The 26,007-nt window shown below is 44.5% G+C and overlaps 2 protein-coding genes across 2 annotated transcripts in view; one reads left to right on the top strand and one right to left on the bottom strand.

Annotated features, from left to right (window-relative positions):
• fars2 (phenylalanyl-tRNA synthetase 2, mitochondrial) overlaps positions 1 to 1,865 on the bottom strand; it is a 90,797-nt gene extending 88,932 nt beyond the window's left edge. Inside the window, exon 1 of the mRNA XM_018663358.2 lies at positions 1,734 to 1,865. The gene's annotated coding sequence lies outside the window, so the exon portion shown is untranslated. The remainder of the gene's footprint in view (positions 1 to 1,733) is intronic.
• Positions 1,866 to 1,934: 69 nt separating this feature from the next.
• LOC108874823 (LYR motif-containing protein 4B) lies at positions 1,935 to 26,007 on the top strand. The gene is made up of 3 exons (XM_018663366.2): positions 1,935 to 2,085; positions 9,164 to 9,284; positions 25,285 to 26,007. The coding sequence occupies exons 1-3, from the start codon at positions 2,000 to 2,002 to the stop codon at positions 25,330 to 25,332; spliced, it is 255 nt and encodes an 84-aa protein (XP_018518882.1). The 5' UTR covers positions 1,935 to 1,999; the 3' UTR covers positions 25,333 to 26,007.

The raw sequence follows: 26,007 nt of genomic DNA, 5'->3' as shown, positions 1-26,007 counted from the left end.
ATATTTTTGGATTTCTGGTTGTTGGTCGAACAAAATAAGACATCTGAATATGTCAACTTGGCAAATTTAAATTGATATATATCTGATATTTGTATAAACAAAGCGATTAATCGATCAGAGTTAGATTTAATCCTGTTAATGCAGAGAGATGAAGTCTGATCACCTCAGTCCACACCCTCCAAAAATAACCTCACTGCAATGTACAACACACACACACACACACACACACACACATGACTACAGGTACACACAAAAGAGACATTGGTCCACATTAGTGTGAACCTGCAGGTTTATAGACACACAATGTAAACACAATCTCTGCACCAGACACACACACACACACACACACACACACACACACACACAGCAGTGCCACTGACCTTTACACTAAAAGACAGCAGGACATCAACAAACAGGATGTGTCTCTGACCTTTCACACATCCACTGCTAAAGAGCATACTGTACACACACACACACACACACACACACACACACACACACAGAGAATGAGTTGCTTGTTAATGCCATTTTGATTCAATCAATTCAGGAAGGGTTGGTTTTTTTTCCACATCAGGGTCTCTGATATTAGCTGATTTGTGTGTGTGTGTGTGTGTGTGTGTGCCTGCTGTGACATCCCCTCGTTGTGTTCCAGTCTAATTCCTCGGCTCAAACTGTCCCAGAGGTCAAAGGTCAGATCCCAGCAGAGGGGTAAAGACACTGCCTTTGACCTCGACACTTCAGCCTCTCTGTTTGCTGCTGTGTTTAAATGTCACTGTTTTCTCAGATACTTTCAGCAGCAGATGTTTGAAGCAAATCAAACTTGTTGACGAGTAACAAACTGATGTAATCAGACCATTAAAGCATCACAGAGGAAGACCTGCTGCTCTCTGAGTTGTTTCTAGTCTTAACTCTGCAGCACTGCACTTAACAGTGAGTATCAACCTCACGTAGAAACCAGCACAACCTAAAGACAAAGACACAGCTCCACTTCCTACAGACACTGAGGACGACCGACCCGTGTCTTTCTACCACTATTACCTCTTGCCGACACTGGAGGACACCTACAGCAGTCTCTGCCTCTGCCAGGCCACACACATCAAAGACTCATCCCACACCAGCCGCCATAGTTTTACCTAAATAAATGTAATACAGAGCTGAGTCTTTGCAGTGCTGACTCTGTGTGAAACACTGTTTATGTGTGTGTGTATGTGTGATGCTGTTTCTAAACCATGAAAGTACAGTTTCACCTCATGTTAAAGCAGCTTTGATCTCATTTTGGAGCCACCTGAAGAGGACAGATGGAGTCAGGTGCGTTCAGGGGGTTTAGTGTCATGTCTGTACCCCTGATGAAATGGTCAGGTCACTGTCTATCACCTGGTTAGACAACCTCACAGACAAGTAAAACACAACTACCACATCACTGCACAATAACTTGCATGCACTTTATGCGTCTTAGCTTTGAAGGTGCTGGCGCTGAACTAAAATATAACACTTTAAAGAAGCTAACTTTAAAGCTTCAGCTCTGTCAGGTGTGTTTGTAGCAGAGCAGCTAACATGCTGACCCACAACAAGGCCGTTTTCAGGGGGAAACAAGGCGCTGTGTGGCCCGACATGCTGCCGGTTTATGTCCTGAAGTCAGCTGCTACAACCTCACAGCGTTGTTCATTCAGAAAACGCTGTATTAGTGTTTAAAAGTGGATTTTAGGAGGTTAAAATCAGCCAAGCTAACTCACCTTGTGTCACTCTCCAGCGATGTGGTGATGTTAAGTCGGCGGGGGCGCGCCTGTGTAGCTAAACGACCATAAATCGTATTTAAAATTAATTCAACTTTGTTGTAGTGGCTTTTTACAACAGTAACACTTGTACACGTGGATGTGAATTAAAATAATCGAGCACAGGAGGACGCGCGAAAAAAGAAAAGTAAACAGGCGCTCTTTGGACAGACGTGATTAAGGGTCCTGAGTTGAAACCGTCGCGGAGCAGCGCTGTTCGTAGCACCATGGCGGCGTCCGCACGAGCGCAGGTGATTTCTCTGTACAGGATGATGCTGAAAGAGAGCACTAAGTTCCCATCTTACAACTACAGGTAAGAGATAAACTGTGACTGATCTCACTGGTCCTGCTGGGCGGTTTAAACCGGCTGTCGGCGGCTGTCAGATGCTAATGTAGCAGCTAACGGTTGTGTTTACATTAGCCTCCGGAAAGAGTCATGTAACTGTTATTGAACGAACCGAAACTCGACATCTGTGCAGAGCAGTTGTACTGTAACTCCTGTTAGTCATGTGGTGGATTGTGTTGTGTGTTCGCTGATCAGTGAGTGAGACTGTGGGAGTTTGTTGTGTTTTTAGCGGTTTGTGGTGATTTAAAGGACCATTCCGGCGGTTTTCACTCACAGTGTACCTTTAGATAACAGGGGATTATTATTTACTTTTCCATCCACGTCATGTATACTATGTACTCCATTTAAAATGTATTTAAATCTTATTGATGATATATTATCAAGTGTATTTGTTATGTATTATTAAATCTGGTGTTTCCATTAATTATGTCAGTATATTTCTGTCTTTATATCTGTTTTCATGTGAAGTCTTTATTGTAAACCACTTTGAGCTGCTGTTCTTGCATTAAAGGCGCCATACAAATAAAGTGTATCAATGTTATTATTATTTATAGGTGTTATATGTAAGTGTTTGCTATCGCTACATAGCCAGTGTTAGCATTAACAGCTGTTTAGTTAGCATGCTAACCAGCCTGTCACACCGTTTAATACCACTGTGTGACAGTGAGTCACTGTAGTGTCCAGTCTGCATTTCTCTGTGTCTTCCTGGACTCCCAGCATCCTTTGCACAGACTTTAATCTGTATCAAATCAATAATTTAATTACCAACATATTTGCTGGTTGATTTTCTGTCGGTTCACTAAGGTCACAGAGAGGTTTTGATTCAGCTTGATGTTATTTTGGAGGCTGTGGAGCTCTTTGAACTGTGAATGAAGAAATGAGTGTGTGAGTTCCTCCCTGGGTCTGTGAGGTGTCTGATTTTCTGATTAAGGACCATAAGTCTCAGCAGATTGGAGTGGAACTGGGCAGCAGTGTGTTGGACACAGAGGTCAGAGGCTTTATTAGTGAGTGTGCTGTTGTAAACTCAGCAGTGGTTCAGAGCCAGAGTCCGTGGCCTAGTTTGTTCCTGACCACTGACCTGATTTGTCTGCAGGCCTCCTGCTGCTCAGATCCCATCAGGCCTCAGTGTGTTCTGCCTTAATGATGGTGACACGCTCTGCATTTATTCTGGACATCGATCCGGCCCACTGTTGTTGAAGCTAATGCTGTTTGAAAAGCTTGAAAAGACTCATATTGGATTAATATTGAATTTAATCTGCTGAAGCTGCACCTGTTTATTTTATTACATGATGTCTTTAAATCAGTTTATATTGACCTGCATTTTCAATTATCTAACTGCAGAGCTGCTGTAGCCTTCTCCTTCACTGCTGCTTCCCCTTCCTCCTGTTAAACTGTTATGAATACATTTCTATTCAGTTCTCTGTGAGAGTGGTGAGTGTTAGAGGAGATGATGGTGAATTTATTTTGTCCTCAGGTGCCTTTCTGTTGAAAGAATTTCTCACCATTACTGTGAAACTTTCCTGAATGGGTAAGAACTCATTAATCAGCTCTGTGTTTTCATTTCATCAGGACTCTGTAGTGATCGAGGCTGAGACAGATTCTCAGTGAATGTTCTCGCTCTGGCTGACGTGTCAGATATGTGGTCATATTAATAATCTTGTTCACTCATTCTTTGATCAGTTTGTTCTTTATTTAAGCAGCATTTTGTCAGTTTTAGTCTGTGCATCATGAACAGACAAAGTTCTTCTGCAGCTGCTTGTGTTTGGACTTTATTTGACATAATCTTCATCTCTCACCTCTGAGAAAGCTGGCTCTCGGTCTGCTGGCTAAACATGGCCGCCTGAATCTAATCTAGTCTCTAGTGCTGCCTGCAGAGAGACTTCTGGGTCTGAACTCAGTCATTCAGGCTTCTGGTCCTTTGTCACCCTCCCTGCACACGAGGCGTTCTCAGTCCACACTGTTCTGGTTTGTGGTTCCCTGATCCTCTCAGAGCAGGAGTCCCTCTCTGTTTCCAACAAGCTCTGAAGACTCATCCAGACCAGACACTGAGACTCAGAAAACACCAGGTCTGATTCACCTGGACTTTGACTGTCCTCTCTTCTCTGTGTGTATATGAGCAGCCTCTGGGTTCTCATCAAACATCCTCCTCCAGCCGTCACAGTCTGAGCGTTTAAAACTCACTTTATCTCCACAAACTCTGCTCTGGAGGCCAAGAAGCTCTGGTCTCCAGCCAGTGCATCAAATGTTTAATCTATACGTCTCATTTCCATTCCCTCGTCTTCATCCACTTTGTCCTTTTCCTCCTCTCCACCACTTTCTCCTGCAGCAGTCACAGTTGTTGTCAGTGTAGAGTCGAGGGTGTTTCTTAGCACCGCTGGGTGAAGCTTGCCTCTGTGTGTGTGTGTGTGGTTAGGGTGAGTTTGGGACAGCGTCTTCAACTGTCATAACAGAGGGCGCTCTACACGGACATCAGACAGCGCTACAGAGCACGTCTTAATCCGTCATGAGCAGCAGTTTGTGGTGAAAACAGTGAAACAGTGTGTCTGGGTGTAACTTGTTGGATTGTTGTGGGATGACCTGAATATGCCAGACGTTGCTGCAGGCTGTATTTTGTTGTCTCTCTCTCCCTCCTCTCATTCTGACTACAATAACAGGCGCTCGCAGCACTTCCTGCGAGGAAGGGTGGGAGAGTTTGGCTGAATTTGGAGAGCTTTGTCAGAGAGAGAGAGAGAGAGAGAGAGAGATGGAAATAAACAGAAGTGAGATGAAACATTCATGATTCTCTGCAGGAAAATTAGATCACGCAGCAGCTAACAGAAACAGGAAACACAACATAAACACAGAAATCAAATTTAAACACAAATCTGGCGTCTGTGTGGTTTTATGAACATGGAAAACTTATTATTTTAAAACTGGAAAATGTTGAGTACAATAAATGAAAGCATCCACAGAGACGTGCAGGAGGCCGAGTCTTACACTAAACTTTCCTATGAGCGAAGAAGAACAACAACACGAGCAGATGCAAAAACAAAATGAGCTGTAGGGAGGATTTATTGAAAAACAGAAACATGGATGGATAAAATGAGCTGAGGAAAGACCCTGAAGGATGGAACAAATAATAGATGGATGTAAAACAAGAGTCAGAGCACTGGAGAATATATTAACCATAAAAAGACCTGGAGTTGTAGACCACACTTGGATTCACCTACAAGAAGAAACACAACATTAAATAACTCACTGTAATAACATACTTTTTTTTTTTTAGATAATGTGAAAAATGTTAATGCTAATTCAGGATGTCCTTGAAGTCCCTGAATATTTGAATTTGCAGCATTTGAAGCAGTTTCTCAGTTTGTTGTTTTGTTATTGATGGTTTTGTTTGTGTTGTTTTTCTGTGGGTATATTTGGTGACAGTAGTAATGTAACAGTAGATTAGCTGCTTTCAGCTGAAAGCTCAGCTCTCTGCTGCGCTGCTAAAATGATTGATAATGATATTTTTCCTGGTTATTTCATTGATTTTAGGGAGGAAATGTTTTTATTTCTCAGACACATGAACTAACCGGAGCGCTGCTGGACAGGGACGTTAGCAGCCTTATTCTCCTAGGATTCATGCATCTTCCTGCTGCAGTTTGTGGTGTTTTCCAGGCGGTTGTTGGTTGTTAGTTGTGTTGCTTTGCGGCGTAGAGACGAGTCTCATGTCTGTGTCGTATCGTGATATAAGATCGTGGACATTTGTATCATTCCTGCCTCCTCAAGAAAACAAAGAAAGAAAAACTGAGGAACTTTATTTCTATAATTCCCACTCTCTCTGTTTTCCTGGTCTTCCGTACTTTTTCCCAGCGCTGCCTCAAAAGCACCTTTTTGGAAAAACCCTGCAGGATGCAGAATCCCTCAGGTGTGTTAGAAACAGGGAAAGATGGAGGAAGAGAGGAGGAAGGAGTAGGTGGAGGAGGACTGTCAGAAGTAGGTCACCTCTCTGCACAGGAACAACAACAAAACAACAGCAAATCAACTGATTCAGTGTTTTTGTCTTCATGTGAGCTGAGGCTAATTCTGTCTCTCCTCCCTGTCCTCCTTATGTCTCTGTCTTCTTCTATATTAAAAATAACTCTCCCCGGTGGATTCAGTCAAACACAATGTCATCATCAGAGTGTGTGTGGTAAAAAGCTGTCAACTCATCAGGACATGACAGAAGCTTCTGATGAATAAGTAACAGTGGAAATCTCCTCTCTGCCTCTCTTCACCTCCCTCCTTTCTTCCTGTCCACTCTCCTCCCTCCTCCTCCTCCTCCTCCTCTCTTTACTCATCTTCCAAAAGATCATACGAGATGATTCCCTCTGAAGTTTCAGTGACAAGACGCACTCGCTCACAAGTTTAAGAAAATATCATCTAAGAGGACAGGGGAGCATCTCTCTTTCTTCATGTCTGTCACTCCAAATTAGCTGAAGAAACACAGCAGTGTTTGGCTAAATAAATAAATAATGGTTGGCAGGTTTCATCTGCTGACAGTAGGCCTGTCTCATCGCAAGAAAAAGCACAATAATATTATTTAACAGCAGCTTTAAATCCACCAGTGTGCAACCAAGCACCATAACACAGTAACAGATGGAGGCCGTGGTATTCCAGCAGCTCCTGTTTTCAGTGGAGTCTGGTGTGGATGTTGGGAAATGTTAGGGCCTTTAAAGTTAACTCTGACTTTGTAAAACGCCGCCGCCCTCGGTCCATCATCATGTGTGACTTCCTGTCCGGAGAAGACGTCGCTGAGGCTGTTGATCATTTTCTCTTCTTTCTAATCTCTTTGTTGTTCTTTTTCTTCCTCCTCTCCGTCTTTTGTTTTGCTCGTTAGCGGCCGGGCTCATTATGCTGAGTCCATTAGCTGAGTCAGTGTGATGGAGGAGCCTGAAGGCTTCGTCTTCAGTCCCGCTGAGCCGGATGTTTGAAAGACAAACTCACCTCCATCTGTCAGAGATCATCACTCCTCCTCACCTTCATTCCCTCTTTCTTTTTTACCTTTTTCCTTCCTTGTTTTCTTTCCTCCCTCCTCTGTCTCCTCGTTTACTCTCTTCTCTTCTTACCTCTTCTTTTCTTTCCTCCTTCTAGTTTCCTACTTCCTAGTTTACTTCCTTATATTCCTTCTTTTTTCCATCCTTCCCTTCCTCCCTTTCCTCTTTCCTCTGTCCTCGCGTCTTCAGTTCCTTCCTTCCCTTCTCTTCCTTCCTTCCCTCGTCACGTCCTCGCCGTCTTTAACCACGTCATGTAGATCTGATGCATTACGTCTGTAGTTTCTGTCTTAAGTCTAAAGCTCAGGACTCAGAGACGGAGAAGATGGATGTGTTTGCCGGGCGGTGTTGTAACTTCCCAAGGTCGATGTTGTAGTTTCCTCCTCCACATCAGAGGAGCTGCCAGCTGTAATGAGGCCCGAGTCCATCAAGAAAAAGAGCTGGAAATTAAAGCGATAATCATTTTCATTTCGGCCACTCCTGCCAGAAAATTCCTCAGTGTTTCCAATTTGTCTGCTCTGATTTACCTCCTCATCTGCAGCTTATTATTCTGGACCGTAGCCACCGGACTCCGCGGCCGCCGAGGCCTCCAGCCGAAACAAAGAAAGAAAAACCTGAAGCGCTGTTTGTGGCTGAGGTTACTCAGGGTCCAGTCAGGCAGATTTCTGACGCCCACGTTTAGATTTTACCCCAGCTGCTCTGCTGCAGAATAAAAACACGTCCACCAGGAAATGTTTCACACTCACGTCCATGTTTCACTTTCGAGTCTGTTTGGGAATTAATTTATTCACTTATTTTATCACAGTAGCACTTTATGTTACTGTTGCATCATTTCCAACCATCATTTCCTTTAGGATTCTTCTCTGACAGACTGATGATTGTTTTCTGTGTCTTTGGTTGTTGAACCTGTTTGTGTAAACCTGCTGATGGATTACTGAAGGAGAAAGACACTGTGACAGACCACAGTCACAGCTGAGAGTGACGGATGGGTAATCTGATTACAAAGTGAATTCCCTGTTTACTGTGGATGCAGTCGTATGAAGTCTTCATCAGAGCTTCAGGACATGAAGACAAAAGCTGCACAAGAAAGAAATTCAGGAATATCAGGGAAGCTCAACACACCCACACACACGTCATTAGACTACACATGTATCATACAGACACACACTCCAACAGAAACCGACTGCTACACACTCACTCACACACACACACACACTCTCCCCCTGTGTCAGTGAGCAGGTTATTGATCGGAGTCCGCTCCGGCTCCTGCTTTGTGTTTTCTGGTGAGAAGCTGCAGGAAATGAAATGAGCGAGTCCCACTGACCTCCGCCTCTGACCACAGAACAACACTGTTTCATCTGCTGCCTCTCTGTCTGCAAAACTGAGCTGAAGCTGTGGTGAGGAGTACGAGGAGCAAGCAGGGAGCTCGGACACTGACCCTGTGCAGTGCTCCGCCTCCCAGAGGAGGAGGAGTCGTCCCTCCTGTTCTGTCAGCTCCATCTGCAACTCCAAACTCACCCTACAGCTGCAGCTTCATTTTGGGGAGGAGGAGAAGTCGCAGGGCGTCTCATCCAGCGAGCGACGCCACAGTCCTCCCTCAGACTGGACCTGCACCACGTCACATCCTGTCCTGCTCCAGCCCCCTGAGGCCCTCTAACTACTGACTCTGTCAGTTTCAGCTCTTTGAGTAGTGACTCCACTTGTTTCAGATTCGCTGCTCCGTCAGCTGCTGCTCTTTGTTTTACTCTGCTGCCTTGAGGTTTGTTTTGATCTCATCTGCTCTAATTTGTCTTTTTCTTTCTGTTTTCTTTTTTGGTTTTATTTTTCCGTCCCACCTCTGGTGCAGTTGAGGGTTTTGTGTTTAAACTTTGTGTTTGGTTTGTTGTTTGCGTTCAGAAAGCCCTCAGAGGGTTTTTGTGTCTCGACTGCACATATTTGTTGTTGTTATTATCCCCTGTCTTTTCTTTACTGCTCAGTATTGGCTTTTTTTCTCTGTAAATGGATTGAATGAAACTAAAGTGTGTGTGTGTGTGTTTGTGTTGCAGGACCTATGCACTGCGGCGGGTGCGTGATGCCTTCAGGGCCAACAGGAAAGTGGAGGATCCAAAAACTGTGGAGAGACTGATGGAGGAGGGACGGCAGACACTGGCACTGATACAGAGACAGGTCTCACACACACACACACACACACACACACACACACACACACACACACACACACACTCTCAGGTTAACCAGGTTGACCAGAATGCAGATGAACACCTGTTTACTGACTGACCACCTGTCGTACACACACACACACACACACCCTCATTACCGCGGCAGCTCCAGTCTAATCACCTCACTGCTGGTCACTTTGTTCCCATAATGCATCAGCAGCCTCTCGGCCAATCCCAGCGGAGGATTGTCTGCCTCTCTCTTACTGCCTTTTCATCTCACACACACACACACGCGTTTGTTCATGCACACACAACTAAACAAATGTGTGTGCATAGGTTATAACAGTGGGAGGATTCATGAGTCATGTAGGTGTTTAAATGCATCACACACACACACACACACACACACAGTTTACTGGAGTCAAGTTTAATGATCAAATTTACATACTGACATTTGTGAGGAGGCGTGATAATAATCTGGGTTTGTCCTGAGTCTCTGGAGGCTGGGGCGCTGTGCGGGGGGGCGGGGGTGTATCAGTAGAAACAGTACAGTGTGCACCGTCAGACCTGCAGGCTTTATCGTGTTTTATGTTTGTTCGGGTCCTGTTTGACTTAATGGGAGCCGTCTGTGTGTGTTTTCTCCTCTGCATCTCGCCCACACTGACTCGTGGATTAAATGCATCAGAGGAGGAGAATGCACCTTGTTACAGCCCCTGCTGTAATACTACAGGCTTTGTGGAAAAATCCATATCACACACTCGAACGTACACACTCCTCGAGGATGAGGCTGCGTGTGTTCGCTGCTCCCTGGCTTTAGGTTTCCTCCCCTGTGCACAGATCCATACAGTGTGTTATATAAGACACAGAGGGGAGGGGTGGAGGCAGGCGGTGCACGTTAAATGAAATATCTCATACCGGCACACACACACACACACACACACACAGCAGAAATGTTTTGTTGGTTTAATGCAGAAGCAGTCCATCCATGACTAACTGAAGCTGACAGGTTTATTATCGCTCTGGAAAACATCTCTCACTGCAGGAGTTAGTCACTTTAGTGGCTCTGTAATAATCAGATTTACAGGATCAAAATATATAATAGAATAAAGAGTCCCAAAACCAGGAAGTCAGTTAGCATGTTAGCATGTTAGCTCTTCCTGTTGTCAGTGTGTTTCTGGTTAAATGTCTGAAATAAGGTCTGTGGTTTAACACAGCTCAAGACATTTTCAGGTTTTATTCTCCGACATAAAATGGGTCAGTAAATCCCCCACTCCTGATGTTTGAAGCTTTTACGTGTCTTAAAAAAGGCGGTTGCTAACGAGCGCGACAACAACGATGCAGTGACTCTGGTCTGGTTTTCTTACTTTCAGACGAGTTGAGCAGCTTAACGTTAAATTTCCATTCAGTGGAGGAGGACTCAGGTTTCTGCTCGTTGAGCAGATGTTTGATATATTTTTACTCTGAAAGGTTTTATTGCACTGACATTAAGAGCAGCCACCATGAAGGACTCTGATCACAGTCAGGCCTCCACTGGAACCTCTGCTCTCTCAGTGTGTTTCTGTCGTATGAATTCATCTGCTGGCTGTGTATCACTGACTGTGTGAGACTCACAACTTTAGTTTACTCTTAATTGTGTCTTTGTGCCTCCACATTAACACTGTGTGTGTGGTGTGTGTGTGTGTTGAAGTGCATATCTCTGAGTGTGTGTGTTTGTGCCTTTGTAACTTAGTTAGGGAGTAAAGATGATGGATTGCAGCTGCAGAGCCGCCTCTGTTGGTCGAGGAGAAACCAAACCAGTGTTGTGTTTAATGAGCGAGGCAGAGTGTGTGTTTGTGTGAGTGTGTGAGGATTGTGAGGCGAATCGAGAGGGAGAGAAGGGAAGAAGTTGTAAAAATGTGAATGGACATGAGAGAAAGAAGGGAAGCAGAGGAGGAGTAACGAGAGCTGGGTTGTTGAATTTTGCATGATGGATGGATGCAACTGGTCTCAGAGTGTGTGTCCCTCTTCAGCTGGATTTACTCTCTGCACACACACACACGTAGAAACAGAAATACTATATTTGTAGGACTTGTTAATGTTATGGCTTCAGTTCATCATCTGTGTGTGTGTGTGTGTGTGTGTGTGTGTGTGTTTGTGGCCTCTGAAGAGCCATTTCTCACAGATTACTGCTGCTTAATGTCACCGCAATGTAACACAGCCTTCGGCCATTTTGGCTCAATTGAGATGAAATGCCACACGGAGCGGTGAGTTATACCTGCCAGGTCAGAGGGAAACTGGCCCAGTTACAGCTCTCGGGGGGAGATGGGGGAGGCGTGTGTGTTGGGGGGGAGATGGGACCTCTGAGTTCAGTAAACACACAGAGGATGTGTCCAACGTTTAGATGAAACGCTGGAGTTTCCTGCCGGGTTCAGAAGCCAGGAGCAGGTTCATTCAAGTGCAGGTTAGTTTGAAGTGAACCTCGTCAGAGGAGGGGTTAATGGACCCAAACCAAGTGAGATCTCTGCTGCAGATTCAATGAGTCCAGTGGCTCAAATGTAAAAGACACTGTGAGGCTTTGGTCTAACAGTTTAATCAGTAATGAAAATAATCATCAGGTGCAGCTCTGCTTCTTCTCTCATGTTTCTTCTCGGTGTTAATTGTGGAAATTTGCCCAGCAGCAGCCTCAAATCCCCAAACTTCCCTCTCGACTTCTGATGCTTTGAAAGTGGCAGCAGAGTTTCTGCTCTGAGCTCTTTCTAACTCTCCAAACAGGCAAATCTGCTTCGCTCACATTAGGATTGAAGTCGAGGTTAACTCATAACTCGAGGCTCCACAACCTCCTGAATGGATGTGTGTGTGTTTTTCTTTAACCTTGACAACTGAGCAGTGAATTAAAACAGAAAGAGAGAGAGTGAGAGAAATACCCTCAGAATGACTTAGACTGGAGTTCATTTAGAGAAGACAGGAGGATAAAGAAGGCTGGTAATCCTGCACACGTGTTTGCTTCAGTGTAACTCTGATTCAGAAACCTCCTCTGACTTCCTGTTGAGCAGCAGGATGTGTCAGAGAACGTTTCCCTCCAGGATAAATGGAGTAAAATAAACAGCTTGATATTTGCTGATTCTGTAACTTCTCCTCCACATCATTACCTGAATCACCTGCAGCTTTCGCCAGAGGAAACATGAATAAACATTCCTGCTGTACTCTCAGGACAGTGTCTGAAACCTGCTGTTTTGTTCTTTAACTTATTTTTAGCCGTGTAGAGATTTGTTGTTGTAGTTTTTCATTTTCTCCCTCAGTGAAATGTTTCCTGCAGCCAGACAGACACATAATGACTGAAACTGGATTGAGTTTCACAGCAGTGAAGCAGCTCTCACTGTCTGCCCTCATGAAGGAGTGTCTGCATTTCTATAAAGTGTGTGTGTGATGGTCCAGTCTTTGTGGAGGATCAAAACACACAGATCGTTCTCTTGTTCAGTTAATTATTAGCCTGTTAGCTAGCGGTTTTTTTCTATTATTGTTATTACTCTTTCTCTTACTAATATTTTGGATCATGCAGATTTATGGAAGTTTAAAGTGTAAGTCTAAAAATATCTGCATCACGTCTTTTATGAGTCGGAGAAGAGTTTGATGTCTTTAAGCAATAACTCTTCCTTCCACAGAGGTCATAATTCACAGATAGAATCCACAGTACAGAGTCTTTTTATTTCACACGTCATTAAATAACTGCAACAAACCAGTGTCATGTTTACTGACACAGGACTTCACCTGTGAGATCCGTTTCCCTGCAGTTTCCTTCTCTGACGCAGTTTGGGCTCTGCTCCTGCTCGTTTCTGGGGAAGCCAGAGGTTTTGGGAAAGCCTGAACCAGACACGAGCTGCACTGAAAAGTAGGGCAACACCCTGCGTGAAAAGCCTGCATCACCTCCTCCTCTTCACCTCGCTCTTACCCTTCCCCTCTCCCCTCCTCTCCCACCTCTCCCCTCATCTTCATCCATCTTTTTCGATGTGTGAAAATCCCCCAGCCTTCCTCCCTCCATCCTTCAGAAATCCCATGCCGTGATTGCTGCTTTTTCACCTCGCTGCCCCGCGGTCGTCGGTAGCTTTACCGAGCTTCAGTCACGCACACACACAGTAACACACACTGTAAATGACCACATACTGAAAAACACACTATTAAAAAAGAGGAGAGAGCTGTTCAGGTGGATAAAAGCAGACAGGTTTTTACTCCCTCCTCCCCCTCCTCTCCCTGTGCTTTATGAAACATTACACTGAGGCAGGAGGGGGAGGCGGCGGAGGAGCACAGGTCTAACTCAAAATCTGACTAAAAGAACAGAGAGCAGGAGCGATGCATCATTTTATCTCAGATATATGTTGGAAAATTGTTTCAGAGAGATGTCGATTCAACTTTACGGTCATTTTGAAAGGTTCAGTTCTCAGCACGAGTCGTCACAGACAAGTTTCATAAAGGATCTAATTATCACACACACTTATTTATACATTTCCACTTATTTGTGAGGGCAGATGCTGGTTTGATAATCACCGTGAATTCAGAAGAGCCTAACAAACGAAATCCTTATCCTCCAGAAAATCTGCCATTTGTTTTAAATTCTCACAGCAATCCTGACTTTATTTGTTTTGTGTTTGTTCTACAGCACATGGGTGTTGTTATCTAATTTCTTTAATCAAGAAGTCTCACTGAGATTAAGAGACCTGAGAAGCCGATGCCTTCACAGAGAGAAAGCAGCACATAAAAAACAACAATATAGCCACAGAATACAGCTAAATAAATATAGATCAAAGCAGCTACAAAGGTCTGTGTGAAGAATGAATATCTGAACAGCAGCATCAAAGACAGACAAAGGATAACTGAGAGTATCGTCTGCATAGAAACGTATGTTAGGAAGAAAAATATCAGCAGGTGCATTTCCATCGTCATCAACTTGAACTAGTTTAACAGGTTACAGAGAGGCTCAGAGGGGTTGTACTTAGTCTTTGGTTCATTGTCTTCAGCACCTGTGGTTCAGCATCAGGCCTCTGATGTCCTGTAATGTTTGTGAAGATAATAATAATCATTGAATTGTCTTTCAGAAAGTGCTTTTTCAAAGTGTTTCACAAAGAAGGACAAAGAAAAAAAAAGCAAGAAAACGATCAAAAAGACGATTAATAAAATAACAAAAAAATCAAGGCAACAAATGAAATGACACATAAACCAGTTAAAAGTAATGGTAGAATGAAAAAGTGACACATAAAACAAGTTACACATTAAATAGTTATTATAATAATTAATTATTGTAATATTTAAACAAAAGCCACAGTAAAAGTTTTTAGAGACGTGACTCATGGCAACGTTATACAACACACAATGTGTTTTATTTTTATCTGTTGTGTGTTTGTGTGGTTTATTTGCTCTTGTGTATTTGAAACTGGACTGGACTTTTCCTGGTTTGTGCCTCTTCAGTTTCACTTCCACTAATTCTGACTGAGAGTTGCCTCTCAGAGCAGACAGGGATCATGGCTGTAATCAGAGCGGCTCAGGAACAGTTGCCGTTGTATTTTGGGGTTGCCTTGTGCAAAACAGTGGCTGCTTAGCTCAGTTAATTTCTGCACTCTGAACAAGCGACGGGTGAAAACATAAAAGTGAAATCCAAAATATCTCTTCAGCAGCACAAGAAGAGTCAGAGAGAACTCGACTCTGCAGCATCAGATCTTTCTCCTCTCTCATCTCCTCTGGTCTCTTTTGCTCCTCCCATCATCACCATCCCCACAAACTCTGCGAGTATTGAAGTCTGGAGTATTGATTTCTGACTACTGAAGCCTTCAAACATTCAAACCGTCATCCCTCGCTTCCCTCAGAAGCTGCCAACGAGCAGAGCTGCTCAGCACAGCTTTAAAAATAGCACATTACTGAATCAGAGATCGGGTTTTTGGGGGGTCAGAGAAGCACAACAGACGCATGAAGCCTCGCTCCACGTCACTGCTGGAGTTAAACAGTACAGAGTATTATTACAGTAACATGTCATCACCTTTACTCATGTAGGTGTGTGTGAGGATCGAATCACCTGTGCTTTTTAAGTACTGACTCATAAATGCACTTTTTTATTTGGGAAACATGAAGCTAACTCTTATAATAATTTATATATATATATATATATATATATTATAATTTCACTGTGTTACAGTGAAACACCATGAATCATTTACAGCTTCTGTTTAAAAGGGAGAAGAATTGAAAAACAACGTTTTGTCCACCTCTTCTCTCTGGATCCTCTTAAAGGTTGAATACGCTCCGTTTCATTTGGTCAGCAGAAGCCATCAAAACTGACTTTTCATCCAGTTTAAGCCTCATTTTTAAGACACACCTTATAGAGCGTGGTCATTATTAACTTTCTGTTCTAACCAGATGAAGGATTTTAATCATCAGACGTCAGGATCTGAAGTTAGCGTTAGCAGCAGCGCAGCTCTTCCAAACTACATCAGAAAATCACTGATTTTTAACATGAACCTGCTTCATGAAGTGTTTTTAACAGACTGAATCAGCTGCTGTTTGTGTTAGAGAGGAGGAGACCTCTGAGGAGAATTCGGCTCCTGGTAAAAACCTCCTGAACGTTTGGAACTTAAGTTACCAGAGAAAGAAGCTGAGCAAACGTTAGCGGCAGCTCGGCTCGCAGCCCGTCTAGGACGACTGACGGCTCTATTAACAGCAACTTAAAGAGGAACTTTTCTGAGTTAGTCAATTACATGTGCAGCCACTGAATTACACTATCTCTTAATCCTTGCACCATTTTATAGTGTAAACTTCAACAGAAGTTATTTCATCTATCCAGAGAAAATCCACTAATCCTGTTCTAAATCTGTGATAAAGAATCTAGGTTTAAATAAAACAAACCAGAGAGCAGCAGAGACAGTTATGGAGAAACTTTTAATAAGCTAAAACAACCATTCGACGACATGTCCCGTGAGTCCTGACCATTGGCAGAACATGAAATCCTCCTGGGTGCTGGACGTGTCGAAGACTGACAACTTTAATCAGTGGTATTTGAGAGGAAAGCTAATTAAAAGGCTCAGAAATGTGTCTGATGAGATTGCAACAGGATTCCTGGAAATGTTTGCAGTTTGACAGTAATTCAGAATGATAGTTTATTGTGTCTCTGCTGCTGTAACAGGACGAGAGGTGGAAATGTGATTTAGCTTGTTGATTGCTTTGCTGCTATGTAAGTGTTAACTGTCGGTGTTCTGTCAATAGATAAGTGGACTCTTGCTCGATTTTAGAAGTGAACCTAAACGCTGCAGTGAGATTATACAGCATCCACCAGTTCAGTAATATACAGTATTTTCTCATTCCTCCCTGGTTCTTTCATTTGTTTGTTTGTTTTTCTTCTATTCTTAGAAATCTGGGTCTGATGCAATGATGAGCCTCCATCCTCCACCACACACACACACACACACACACACACACACAGTGCATGATGAAATCCATTGACTGGAGAAGGCAATGTGATGCAAGGACAAAAGTTAGAGACTAGAGAGGAAGAGGAGGATGAAGGTGGTAAATGAGAGGAGGCGATCTGTTGCCTCCGTGGTTAAAGGTTGAAGAAGAACATTGTACCATGAGCAGCTGCTGTAATGTAATCCAATGGAATGTAATCCTTTTTGTTTGACGCAAAACGTCACTATATCTCTACCAGACTCCATTGACAAAAACAGGAATTTTACAGGAGCTGTTGGAATACTGTTGCCTCAGTTGTTTGTGTTACTGTGTGGTACTTTTACTCCAGTAAAGTATCTGATTACTTCTTCCACCACTGAAGGTCTCACAGTAACACAGACACACTAACAGATGGAGGCAGTGGTATTCCAGCAGCTCCTGGTTAAATCCCTGTTTTTGTATCAATGGAGTCTGGTAGGAAGTAACAGGTTCAAAAATACCAGTCATCTGTGGATCAATGCCTGTCCTCCATTAGTCTGAAGTGGACTGTCATTGAATAACCTCAGACTGGAAGGACTCTCTGTATGAGTCACTCTGTGCTTCACTTATTTTGTTCTGGACTTTCCTCGAGTCTCTTTCGCTCTGTTTCTCTTTCTCCTCTTCAGCAGATTCCCAACCGGTCGATCGATTCTCTTCTCTCAAAATCTCTGCTTCTCATTTTCCTCGGCCCGGCCGTATTGACGTGCGTGTGTGCAAGTGTTTTTCCGAGTTTTCTCGTCTGTTTCTCTGCAGTGCTGTGATAGTGAGACAGCAGAGTCTGAACGTCCAGATGTCTGCTGCTCCTGAACGCACCCTGTGACAGTCATGGTGTAAAATAACTACAGGTCAGAGATTCAGTACAGGTCTGAGATCAGCTGATGTTGGACCAGAAGCCAGAAACTCTACAGTTTTTAATGTCATCTGCTGAATTCATTAACATTCACATTAATGAAGTCTAATTAACGCTGACAACCTGTGGCTCCTGAAAAATGAGCCGAGCAGCAGAAGATCTGAAGTGTGGATTATTGATTGATATTGATTGTTGTGATGCTGCTAAATAACAGCTGAGACAGACTGATTTTTCACAAACTACTGCTGAATTAGTCAAACTATTGATTTTTAACGAGCTGCAATCAACTGATCAGAGTCCAGTCAGTGGAGAGAGCTCATTAACCTACAGGATAAAGCTTCACACTAATAAACATTAATTAGGAAATAACTAATATAAGTTTAGCACTGCTAACTTCACTCATTTTAACCAGAGGAAGAAACCAGAAACATTCGGTATACATCACCAGACTCCATTGACAAAAATGGAAATTTTACCGAGCAGAACTCAGGAGCTACAGCCTCCATCTGTTAGTGTGTCTGTGTTACTGTGTGGTACTTTTACTTCAGTAAAGTATCTGATTACTTCTTCCACCACTGAGAGTCTCACAGTAACACAGACACACTAACAGATGGAGGCAGTGGTATTCCAGCAGCTCCTGGTTAAATCCCTGTTTTTGTTAATGGAGTCTGGTAGTGATATATTTTGTTTCTCAGATTTTTTTCAGGGAACAGACATTAGAATAAATGCAGAAATAAAAACAACTCTATGATTATTAGCAGTTTTGTCTGAATCCTGTCAGATAATATTCCTCCTGGATTTGATGAAGAACAGAAAGAAAAATCAGGAATCAAAGAGGACGTGAAGAAGAAACTGGAGGAAAAGAGGAAACAGAACAATGGGAGCGGAACAGCTCTTGCAATTTCTAACCAGCTATCCTCCACATTTCCTCCTCTTTCTCCTTCCTCTCCTCTTCCTCCTCCTTTCATCTTCTGTGCCTCCTCTCTGTCTCTCGGTGCGACGGACTGAAACGGGAGATCACAGCAGAGTCTGGCTGCTGAGGGAACTCTGCACACACACACACACACACACACACACACTGTTGGATTTCTCTGATATGTGAGAACAGTTTGCCTTCATCTCTTCTCACTCCCTAATTAGTGTGTGCTCAGAGTGAAAAAATTAAGGTTAAGAAACGGCAGCTTTTCAAAGAAACTCCTCATTACTGTTACACTGAGAGTGTGTGTGTGTGTGTGTGTGTGTGTGTTTTCTGTCCGGCTCCATGATGGGAGTGACCATGACGCTGCAGCCTAATCACCTTTAATTACTCTCTAACTGCGCCCTGATTGGTGGACAGCTGCTTGTGGAGTGGGCGGGGCCTTCTTCTTAGTCATTGCAGCCAATTAACGGGACGAGTGACGGAGCAAACGAGCTCGTTAAGGCTGGTGGGCGGGACTTGAAGTGAAGGGGATTTCCAAGGTCACACAAGGACACAGTAACAGCAGGAGGGGGGGGGCTTTCATTGGTTCGTTTTTAAAATGTCTGGTGCTCACACACGCACACACACACAGCAGAGGGAGGTTCTTATTGCACCAACCTGTGTGTGTGTCAGTTCCAGACTGAAGTGGACCTATATAGTACAGTATGTTAGTGGGTGTTTGTGTCTGATGCAGGAACCTGTGATGTTTTGTTTCAGAAACATCTGGTTTGTTATTTCATCCTGTGCCAGAGATACACACTACAGTCATACAAAAACAGACTGAAAACTGTTGTTAGAGAGTATTCAATATGAGTGAGAATAAAATAGAACGTGTATAAGAGAACCAGAGCTGGTGATGAGGTGAAAGTGAAGTATGCAGCAGCGCCTGCTCTGAGCTGTGATTGGTCAGATGTTGACAGATGTCGGACCTGACACCTCCTTCATGGTGTGTGCAGGTGAGCGATGGCTTTGGGGCCTCGCTGCACATGTGCATAACATGAGGCTGTGTTTATGGAGGGCTGAGTAAACCTGTTTCTGAATGCAGTCCAGTAAAGCTGCTTTCAGGAGATCAGTTTTAGTCCAGTCTGACTCTGTATCACTCACTCTGTTATTTCATTTGGCTTGAAGCAGTGTTTTTAAAGGCACAGGTTTAGAATTGAAATGGACTGAAGTGAACAGATGAGGAGAGACAAAGAGAAGGAGGGATCAATACTCTCTATTATTCTCATATCATCATTATAGACTGATACGTTGCTTTGGCTGCGGTGACTTTTGACAGAGATGCCGATAAAGATTCTTAAATCTCAGCTGAAGAGAGAGAGAGGTAAAGGTCAGCAGCTGAATGAGGCTGTGTTCTAAAAAACCAGTGAGTTAAAGTTTGGTTTCTGCGTCACTGACGCTGTTTATGTGGTTTTAGTCCTGCATTTATCAAGAGCGATAAAACAGAGGAGGAGGGAAAGGCAGAGATGCAGAGAAAGACATAGTGGAGTAAACGAGGGCTCCTGAACGTGCATGAATATTTAAAGAGGAGTCGCAGCCAGAGACTGTGGCACTTTGGAAAACACACACAGGACGTTTCACAGGGACGTTCAGATGCTCCACCAGCACAGCAACACAGAGATGGCAGAGGACGAAGACAGAGAGAGGGATAGAAATAAAATGAGAGGATTTGACAGCGCAGGCCTCACACACACACACACACACACACACACTCAGCAGGTAAGCAGAGGACACATTAAGGGACACGGGGGGGTTAAGGGGAAGGATGGGGATGGAGAGATGTCATTGGTTGGATCAGTGTGAAACAAAGCAGCGGGATGTGTGGAGGAGCAGAGACGTCGTCCTTCAGAACACTCCCCCACCCCTGCTGAAGTGTCCTTGAGCAAGGCGCTGCGGCGATCAGTGACTGGTGCAGCAGATTAAAGATGCTCTGGGGATAAAGTCGTCTTCATTAAACGTCATGAGCTTCCTCAGTAAAACCATCAGAGCTCAGGCTGCAGGAGACCAGGTCCATGTTAGGTTTCTAGTCAGTGGAGATGACACCAATGCAAGTTCCAATATAATCCATGCTCCTCTGTCCAGTCTGCAGGGTTTCTGCTCCTGACTCCTTACTTCAGATTAAAAGTCCACCTCCTGTCACGGCTCATGTAGACTCTTCACAAACATAACTCAACTGTTTGACCTTTTGAACTCGAATAATGATGGTCTTTTAGCTGCTAGCGTTAGCATTGCTAATTTGCGGTCATCCTGTGCCCTCTGAGACGAGCCTGACCTCTGCTCTCTGACCTTTCACCTCCTGAGCACTCGGGTCCTTTGTGGCTCTGTGTTTAATGGACTGTCTTTGCTAAGTGTCTGATCACAGCCGGGTCCTCTCAGGTTCACTCTCAGGGAGCACAGTAAGAGACCGGGACCTGTCTGACTGTCAGAAACGTGGATTTGATCCTGTTGGAGTCCTGGTCAGGGACGACCTGCCGTATCTCCTGACGGCTGACTGTGGTCTGAGATGTAACGGTGACTCAGTAATGAGAGCAGCTCCGTCAGTCTCCCCTGGAGAAATGAAAGGTTTTAGAAGAGCAGAGCTGAACTGAGTAAACTGTGTGTTTTTTTGTTTTGAGCTTCAGGCAACTGAGTTTGTGAAAACTGATAAACCAGCTAAAAGCCCAGCTACAGACGAGGGAGAGAGAAATGAAAGGAGATGAAAGGTGTGAAGTTTTCATTTCTTGAAAAGTTTCACCTCGGTGTGAGGCGCCTCGGTTAATTCTCTCAGTTCCACTTCTCCCTCCCTCCCTCTCTGATCTACCCGCCCTCCTCTGCAGCCTCGTCGCCGCCCTGTTGTGTACAAACAGCGACGTGTGCGTTGACAGTGTGGGTCCACCCCTGCTCTGACGGTGCTGTGGTCGTTTTTTTTTCTTCTCACTCTTCATCTTCTCACTTTTATTTTTGGCCGGGCGGTTGCCACAGAAACACTTACCTGCTGGAGCGTGAGGAGTGTGTGTGTGTGTGTGTGTGTGTAAACAGCAGGTTAAATGGTTTTATTTCTTCTAATCTGACATGTGACAGTCACACACTTTCATCATGTCGTCATATTGTTCTTAACGTCTTGTGAGAGGTTTTCCTGCGGCACAGGAGGATGATGGGAGGTGGTGCAGTCTGATCCTGTCTTTACTGAAACACCTGTAGAGGTGAGTGAGATGATCTGAGGCAGGTTCGTCCTCCATAAACCCGTTCTTTTATGGCCTGACTTTCAGGACTAAACACTGAGCTGTGGAGTCGGTCGTCAGTCGTCGGCCGTTGAATGTGTTGGTGCTGCTCCGCTCTCATCTGCTGACAAATGGAAAGGCTGTAATGGTGTGGAGCGCTGCTTATGCTCAGTTTATTATCTACCTGAGCACCTCTCATCCTCCTGCTTCCCCAGCTCTCCATCTCCATCCTCCCTCTCTCAGAGGCCTCTGTGATTTTCGGTTTGACAGCACCCTGACGTCCGAGCCCCTCCGCCTTTTCATCTTCCCCCTCCTCCTCTTTTCTCTCTCTCGCAGGAGAAAACCTCATTTTCTTTGTGTGCGTCGCTCTGCTGGCCACCTCCAGGTTTCCCTCCGTCGCTTCATCTCTTTCCTCCCACTTTCAACGGCTCTTTAACTTCGATTTTTACTGTCTCCTGCTGTTCGCCACAGCATTTCTTTTTTAACTACACACTACTGTGGAGGCTTTTCACTAAAATTAGCAGCCTCTTCCACTGTTTCCCCGTCCACCCACAGTCAACGATATACTACAACATCCAAATGACTTGTGCTTATGTTAATGCAAACGCTGTGGGCCCACTTGCAGCGTTGCATTGCCAAACATTGTCTTTAAAGACCAAACAGAGCTCAGATGCTCTGCTGCTGGGTTTAGTTTCCACAGTGATTCTCTAAGACTTCAGTTATCCAGGAACATTTCCAGCTACCAATAAAATACAGTAGATGCAGTTTACAGGTCGCACTCTGACTGTGTATATTACCCATGATCCTCCTCTCCGTCTGCAGCAGGACGTGCTGTGTCTGTAACACTAACTCTTGATATCTGCCTCAGTCTCCTGGATCTCAGAGATGAACTCTGGTGTTTAACTGACGTACAGTTCAGCTTCACTCTGAACTCTCTGGCTCTGAGACGTTTGGGTTCCTCTGCTGTAACATGTTGGTGATGTTGGTCGAGTCGTCTCCGGTCTGTGTCATCAGTTGGACTGAGCGCAGCAGTCTTATGTTAATCTCCCACCTCCTGCCTGGTGGGAGTAAGACTGAAGGTCAGTCAGTCACGACTCAGCGGGGAGAGCAGAGAGTGTGTGTCCGTGGTTTCCATGCCGCTCCTACTGGGTTTCTGTGTGAGCGGGTGTGGATGGATGTGATGATATATGAAGGAGGCTAAGTTTAGATTTTCCATTATAACACGTCTTCATGTAGGAGAGAGCTCTCAGCAGGCTCTCTGCATATGTTTCCACTGAACCCTCACTAAGACTGATCTGATGTGCAGTTAAAATCCAGACATGTAACAGCCACAGTCTGTGCTCTCACAGGGACTCTGCTGCTTCCTGAAGGCTTCTCATTGCTCTGAAGCTCAGTGAAGTGAGATTATGACTTCAGTATCAGTTAGAATTGATTGTGTTACAGCATGAAGAATACATCTTCATACTCTCCCAGTCTCTCTGGCAAGAACAGGTGTGTGTCTGTGTCTGATATTAAGGCCTGTATCACCATCACTGGGAGCGTTTCTGGGGGCCCATTCCTGACCTAAAACATGTCGTTTGACCTTGACCTTTGACCTCTGAACACCAGAGTCTTCAAGATGACTCAGTCAGAGACACAGTAATCAGCGTGATGACAGTAATAATAAAGGAAATGCAAATAAATTCAATTAATAACAATGAAAATAATAAAAAATAAATGAAGGAAATAAAACAAAGTCCAGATGCAGATGAATCAACTTAAAACTAAATCTGACCTAAAATGAGGAGACACTCAGAGTAACAGGAGGTGGAGAAAACAAACAGCCACATTAAATATCCCAGCATGCTTTGCCTTCATTAGGTGCTGACCTGCTGTTCACGTCCTAACTGAGTAATCTGGACCCATGTTTCTAATTAAATAATCTAAATGAAATGTCTTGATATTCAGAGCTTCCTCTTCCAGCCTTAATCATTTACTCTCTCATTTACTGTGAAGGTAAAACTGACTCCACTGCAGAGGTGGAAGCAGTAATATTACACAGTAAAAATACTCCAAGTCAAAGTCACACAAACATCAGTTATTGTTTGATGTATCAGATTTTTATTCCCACATTTGAAAATGAATCTGAAAAGTAACTAAAGCTGCAGAGGTATGTCTGAAATGTACTTAGTTACTTTGTTACTGAAGAGACAGACAGACAGACACAGACGGATGGGACAGACCACCGCAGAGATGAAGACAGACTGACAGAGAGAGAGAGAGAGAGAGGCCATCCCTTTGTTTAGAGCCACAGCCGCAACAATTTACATGAGGGCCAAGCCTCCTCGCAGCTGATTGGTCCAGAGCTGCCCGCCTCCCTCCAACGCCACACTCCAGCCAATCAGCACGTCACACACACAGGGAGGAGGAGGAGGGGGTCTTCTCTGATGGAGGGAGGAGAGAGAGGGAGTTGAGGTGGGAGGAGGTGGAGACAGAGGTATTAGTGAGCAGAGTGCGCCCCCTGGTGCTGCTGCAGTGACACAACAACACTACATTCAGTTCAGTAATCACAACAGCACGGCCAGTCAGAGAAAACAAACATCTGCCCCAGGATCCAGATCCAGAACATCTGGAGGGAGGGAGAGTCCCAGGAGAGACCTGAAGGTCCAGGACAGAGAGACAGACAGAGAGAGAGAGAGGAGACAGACAGAGAGAGAGACAGACAGAGAGGGACAGACAGGTTAGAGCTGGTCGTCTGGTGTCACAGGTTCAACCAGTTTGGTTCTGGCAAATTAAAAAGTGGCCTCCTGTGGACGGACTAACAGAGACACGAGCGTCAAAGAAAACTACACCTGAGCCAATGTGGTGACATCCACCTGTGGAAATATCAGGCCTCCACTACCACACAGAGACACATCACAAACTGAACATCTGTACAGCTGTGATCAGTACATCTGTGATCAATACATCTGTGATCAATACATCTGTGATCAGTACATCTGTGATCATACATCTGTGATCAATACATCTGTGATCAATACATCTGTGATCAGTACAGCTGTGATCAATACATCTGTGATCATACATCTGTGATCAGTACATCTGTGATCAGTACAGCTGTGATCAGTACAGCTGTGACATGTTGGCTTCATGCAGACGAGTGGACTGTGTGTTCAGACACACTCTGATGTACAGACAGACAGCAGCTCCATGTCCAGGACATCTGAGAGTGTGTGTGTGTGTGTGTGTGTGTGTGTGTGTGTGTGATGTTCTGTAGATCAGTCTGTCATGTTTCTGTACAGAAAAAAGGAGAAAATCGATCATGGACTGTGGCCCAAGCACACACACACACACACACACACACACACTCACACACACAGTTTGTACGTACAGTGCAGCTACCTCACACCATAATTGGCTCTGTTATTTGACAACAGCTCAGGCTAATATTGACATAACACAGTGTCGAGGCTCTGGACATGAAACACACTCCACTGTCCTCTAGCGCCACCCTCAGGTCAAACACCACAACCCCCCCACTCAGTTCATCTGACCTGTTTCTGTCTCTCTGCAGGTCTCTATAGGGAAGATGTACGAGGCCCAGAAGACGGTGGTGGAGTAACAGAGGAGGAGGAGGAGGAGGAGGAGGAGGAGGAGGAGAGGACGAGGACAGTCCCAGCAAACGACAGACTGTAACATCAGAGACTGACACCGACCTGCTTCTTCTCTGTTTCCTTTGACTCCCCCGTCACTGGGTGGAGGTGGAGGTGTGAAATGCATTGTGGGAGATGTAGGACTTAAGGAGTCACGCGGTGAAGTACCTGAAGTTGGTTTGACTGAGGGCTGCACTGATCTGATCATCTGGCCTGTTTCTGAAACATGATTATTGAACCTGAGACGTCACCTCGTCACTCCTCTGATTTGTTGAGACTTCTCTCTGGTTCACATTGTTCGGAGGGTAAATGTGAAAAGTGTGGGTGTTACCAGACTCTGATCTGACCGTGGAAACTGAAGGTGACGATCAGAAACTGATCAGCCGATCGATCGGTGCAGCCCTGTTTGTTTCTTTTCTAGTGATATTTTTGTTTTAAAACGCACAACCAGTCCATCCTACCTGAGCTCATCTTATCGTTGTATAGACCTAAGAATCCGAGGAGGAGTGTGTGGATGACGGCTGCAGGAAATGACACAAACCAAAATGTAGATGTGAATAAAGCCGGCTGATTTTTCTCTCACATCCAGTCGCCGCTGAGAGACTTCCTGTTTCATCACATGAAATAAAACCGAGGAGAAGCTT

The sequence above is a fragment of the Lates calcarifer genome, unplaced genomic scaffold, assembly GCF_001640805.2.
Source record: "Lates calcarifer isolate ASB-BC8 unplaced genomic scaffold, TLL_Latcal_v3 _unitig_5616_quiver_586, whole genome shotgun sequence".
In the NCBI taxonomy this organism is placed as follows: domain Eukaryota; kingdom Metazoa; phylum Chordata; class Actinopteri; family Centropomidae; genus Lates; species Lates calcarifer.
This window is presented reverse-complemented; position numbering and strand designations above follow the sequence as displayed.

Excerpts from the sequence above, each read along its gene's own strand:
- LOC108874823 (XM_018663366.2), top strand. The coding sequence starts at position 2,000 with ATGGCGGCGTCCGCACGAGCGCAGGTGATTTCTCTGTACAGGATGATG. Across the intron at positions 2,086-9,163 it reads TTCCCATCTTACAACTACAG|GACCTATGCACTGCGGCGGG; the intron begins GTAAGAGATAAA and ends TTTGTGTTGCAG. Across the intron at positions 9,285-25,284 it reads TGGCACTGATACAGAGACAG|GTCTCTATAGGGAAGATGTA; the intron begins GTCTCACACACA and ends GTCTCTCTGCAG.